The following is a 4379-nucleotide window of genomic DNA, read 5'->3' as shown; positions in this document are numbered from 1 at the left end:
GGGGAGGGCGCAGGGGGCCGGGGGCGTGGGGGTGCGGGGGCAGGGACACCGGCTTCACCACCAACAGGCCACGCTCTTTCTCTTGGCAGGAACCTCCGCCGGGACTCGCCGGAAGAGTGGCCCCTCTCCCACCTGGCCCGCAGTTTCGACGTGAGCCCCAACGTCATCGCCAGGGTGTTGCACAGCCGTTTCTCGCCTTCCCCGGAGTGGGCGCTGAAGCAAGAGAGCCGCCTGGCAACGCTGCAGAGCGGCGGCAGCGGCTCTTCGGCCCCAGAAGCCCCCATCCAGTTGCTGCTGCCTCCGCCACCACCCGAGGACCCAGGCGCTTGCCCCGGGCCTGGAGATGGCGCCGAGGAAGAAAAGAGCCGGCCACGGCGCCCCTCCGCCCGCAAGCAGCCACCCACAGGGGCGCTGTGCGAAGCCGGCCAACCAGGATCAGGAGGAGCCCTTGCTGCGAGTCGTGCATAAGGGCCAGGACTTCGTGGATGGGGATGGAAACTTCCTGTACAGGATCCCGGCCTAGGAGCAGAGATGGGGAGAGCGGCCCCTGCGGCGGGTCGGGGTCAAACCAGGACTCCTTTTGCAGTGGCTGCGGGTTCCTTCGACCTTCCCCTCCCTCCTTCCCTGCCATGTGCCGCTTGCTCTCCCTTCCCTGGCCGGAGGCCCTGGTGGGTGGGTGCCCTTTGGCTTGGGATTTCCAGGCTCCTTTCTGGTCCCAGGGTGGGTGGGGGTAAACCCACACTGTCTCAGATCTGTGGCTCAGTTTCCCTGCCCTGTGGGGTTCGTGTTGCCCTGTCCCAGAAGGCAAGAGGTGGGTGCGGAAGGCGCTTGCATAAGGTGTGTGTGGGGGGTTGAAAACAGGAAATACAATCCATTCCTATCAGCATTTGTAGAACTTGGGCCATTTGGGGACCTTCCCCCTGAGTGGAGGTGCCTGCTACTGCTTATTGGAAGGGACCTTTAAAGGATTTTAGGGCAGACATCTGCAATCCTCTTTTGGGGAGTGTGGCTTGGATCCAGGACCAGAAATGTAGGTGGAGCCCAGAGCAAAAAGCCCCCTCCCTTGGTGGGGGGGGCATTGTTATACCAAGCCTCAGTTCATTCCTACAGCCCAGTGGATGCTAAATTGTACATGTGAGCTTCCCCCACCCGCCCCTCAATAGTAACGAGCTTGTATTTCTACCTCGGCAAGAACCAGTGGATATGCACAGGCTGGACTTTCAGAATAATGTAGGTTCCTTAGACATCAGCCCTCCCCTCACAGCTGTGTCTGACTCCTCTGAAAAGCCCTCCCCTTTCGGGGCAGCCAGCCGTGAAGCAGTAAGGATCAACATAGCTGGTTGTAAGTTCAGAAATAAAGAACTTGACTTGAAGAGCCTCCCGTTAATTAAAGAAGTTATAAACGCATCTAGTGCAAGACATCCAAGTTTCACTCAGAATTACATGAGGCCTCAGGACTTCAGTGGGTATTTGCCTCAAGAGACATTCAGCTGTCATTATATTTCCCCCCCCCTCCCTTCAGAACAGTGATTGCTTCTAAGCTGTACACTTCACATCTGTTGTGCTGGGCGCTTCCCGGCCCCTGCCTCAGATCACTGACTGCCAGCCGAGGAGGTGGGGAAACGCCCACGGATATCACCTATGGCCGTCTCTCTCTCTCTCTCTCTGCTTGCCACACAGGCACGTGTAGAGCTGACTGTGTACCACTGCGTGCCTCCTCCTTCCACTTGCTGGGGCTTTCTCAGCCTGCAACCTGGACCCAGAAATCATTCCAGCAAAGAAACCAGAGGTCTGAAGGACTCTGGAGAACACACTGAGGTTTCTGCATTTACGTTAACAATAATTCATTAAAATTGTTGCTGGGGTGGTGGTATTTTTTAAATTAAACAATCCATAGCTTGCTAAAGTTTGGCCATAGGAATGAATTAGGACTTCATATAATGATGCTCCCTGAATGTAGAGCGTGAGAAAGAGGATTTTGGATCTGCACGAAGGCTGGCCAGATGTGTCTAGGAAGCCCACGCACAGGTGAGGGAGACGACAAGCTTCCCCTGATGTTGCCTTTCACCAGCTGGACCGTAGTGCCCCTGAATGTGGAGGTTCCATTTGGCTGTCAAGAGCTTGTAGCTGTTGCTGCCACGGAAGGCTGCTAAAATGGCCAAAGACAGGGCCTTGTTTACACTCCGAGGAATCCAGGAGTGCCTACTGACCATGTCCTGAGCATCTGTGAACAAGTATTCTGAGGAAGGCTCTTGGTCCACTCCTGAGTGACACCACCATATCAAAATAAAGATGGCAAATGTAGGGATCGGGGAGTAAAAGCCTGCCTTCTCGGGAACAGGAATCTTCCGCAATTCTCCCACTGCTGTCTAAGCCATATAGGGAGAGGTCAGCAGTTTTCTCCATTTCTTTGTGGAGCGCTACTGTAAATAATTCCTTAACATTGCTCATTCTGAAAAATGAGCTGTGCACTTGTGGAGATCAGATTATACAGATTCTAAATAAACAGTTTTATTTGTCTTACAATTTGGCTTTGATCCAAGAAGAATGTGGGCGGGGCCAGCTGATTGGAGTGAGTGTGGGTGGTGTCTGATGCCCTGTCGACAGGGCTGAGCCCCACGCGGCCCCTGCAGCCGCTCTGCACATGAGGAGTGAATCCAGACCACGCTGGTGCCTCTCCACAGCACCCCTGGAAGACCCATACTGAGCACAGCGCCTACAGCTGTCTACTCATCAGGACCTGTGAGACTCTCACAGAATATTATCTTCTCTTTCTGTTATATTATCTTCTCTTTCTGTTATTTCAGAAAAGCATTGCACTGGAGTTACAAATCGTGTCATCTATACAATGTCCTTAAGTGCTTGGGAAGTCGAACAGTGAAATTAGGAAGATTATACATGTATCACACTAGTAAGACAATGCATACATTTTGGTGAACCTTACATACACCCCAGTACCAGAGCCAGAATTTCTTTTTTGTAACAATTTTATTTTCCGTACAAGACGAACGAACACAATAAACATGCATACATACAATAAAAGGGGAGCTCTCAGGCTGGCTACAGAAAGCCACCTTTTAGTCACTTCCAACCATGTAGGCCCAAAACCGGGAGAAGGGCGGGGGGGGGGGGGGGGGGCACAGCAGCAGCGACTCTGGAGCCTTCAGAATCCCCCAGCTGGCTGCACTGGGCATGGAAAGGTGCCAAGAGAGCCCTGGGTGCCTGCCCAGGTCGTCCTTTGTGTTCCTGCCTCCCTCCCCTTTTCTCTCACATCTGTTTAGCCCCCCCAGCCCAGACTCCAGATGGGGTTTCTGTGGACTTCCCTGTGGGGGAGGGGGGATCACCCCTATTTACTTTTTTTTTTTTGCAAACCTAGGAGACTATTTTGTCCACTCGTGGACTGCCCTTGGCTGTTAGATCGGAGGATAATAGTAGGTGTGGGCGATTACACAATGACCTGAAAGTTTTCTTTGTTCAGAAACTGAAATCTCTCATCATCTCCCCCCACCAATGTTTTCTTTACTTGCATCTTTAGTTTTAAAATAGGTGTCAGGCAGGGGAGAGATGGAAAATCCCCCCTCCCCCTTCTGCCAGTATGGTTTTGGAGGGGAGCCGTATTGATTTGAGTCCAGGAGCACTGGAGAGGTCAGCCAGATTTCCAGGGGAGGAGCTCCCGCCCTGACCGGGGCAGCCCAGGCAAGGCCGATTTCCTCCGGAGACTAAGCAGGGCTGACTCTGGCAAGTGCTTGGATGGGAGGCCTTCCTGTAATACGGGAGGTGGGGGGGCAGGCTTTGTTCAGCCCCCTCTCTGAATATCCTCCAGGCCCTGGTAGGGGTCAGCCACCAGAGGCCGCCACGGCTTCCAGGTGGGCACAGGGAACTTGAGAACAGGATACAGGCCAAGGGCGCCCAAGGGGACAGCTGAGCTGGCCGAGAGGATGCCAGGGGAGTGGGGGCCTCTAGGCACCGGGTACCAGGCACTGTTCCCTCTAAGCTGACTTGGTGTGAGCTAGCTCATGGTTTTTTAGCCTCCGGCTCAGACATTTTGTCTCAGCTCAGGCAGGAGGGCTCCAGAGCAAACCAATGTATGCAGGAGCCAGATCGCTCACTCACAACTTGAATGCCAGCAGCTCAGAAAGCAGAATTTTTTAGTACACTCGACAATTTGTCCATTTCGGCAACTAAAAAATTCTGCTTTCTGAGCTGCTGGCATTAAAGTTTAAAAAAAGGAAAAAAAGAAAGCAGAATTTTGGCTCACAAGACTCCACAGCTTAGACGGAGCATTGGTACCGGGGCTGGCTTTATCCAACGACAGTCTGGGCTAGCAGTGCAAGTGCCGGTTCCTGCCCCCCCCCCCAACTTGGAGGGCGAGATCCGCT

At 53.6% G+C, this 4379-nt stretch overlaps 2 protein-coding genes across 2 annotated transcripts in view; both read left to right on the top strand.

Annotated features, from left to right (window-relative positions):
• LOC107125334 (tubulin polyglutamylase TTLL13-like) overlaps positions 1-468 on the top strand; it is an 11154-nt gene extending 10686 nt beyond the window's left edge. Inside the window, exon 16 of the mRNA XM_015428777.1 lies at positions 90-468. Within this exon, the coding sequence (XP_015284263.1) occupies positions 90-468 (379 nt within the window). The remainder of the gene's footprint in view (positions 1-89) is intronic.
• Positions 469-1203: 735 nt separating this feature from the next.
• The window catches only part of HDDC3 (HD domain containing 3), a 6803-nt gene continuing 3627 nt past the window's right edge, over positions 1204-4379 (top strand). The window contains exon 1 of the mRNA XM_015428766.1: positions 1204-1230. Within this exon, the coding sequence (XP_015284252.1) occupies positions 1204-1230 (27 nt within the window). The remainder of the gene's footprint in view (positions 1231-4379) is intronic.

The sequence above is a fragment of the Gekko japonicus genome, unplaced genomic scaffold (genome assembly GCF_001447785.1).
Source record: "Gekko japonicus isolate JY-2015 unplaced genomic scaffold, Gekko_japonicus_V1.1 scaffold773, whole genome shotgun sequence".
Taxonomy (NCBI): domain Eukaryota; kingdom Metazoa; phylum Chordata; class Lepidosauria; order Squamata; family Gekkonidae; genus Gekko; species Gekko japonicus.
Note: the sequence above shows the minus strand (reverse complement) of the source record. Positions and strands in the feature narration are given on the sequence as shown.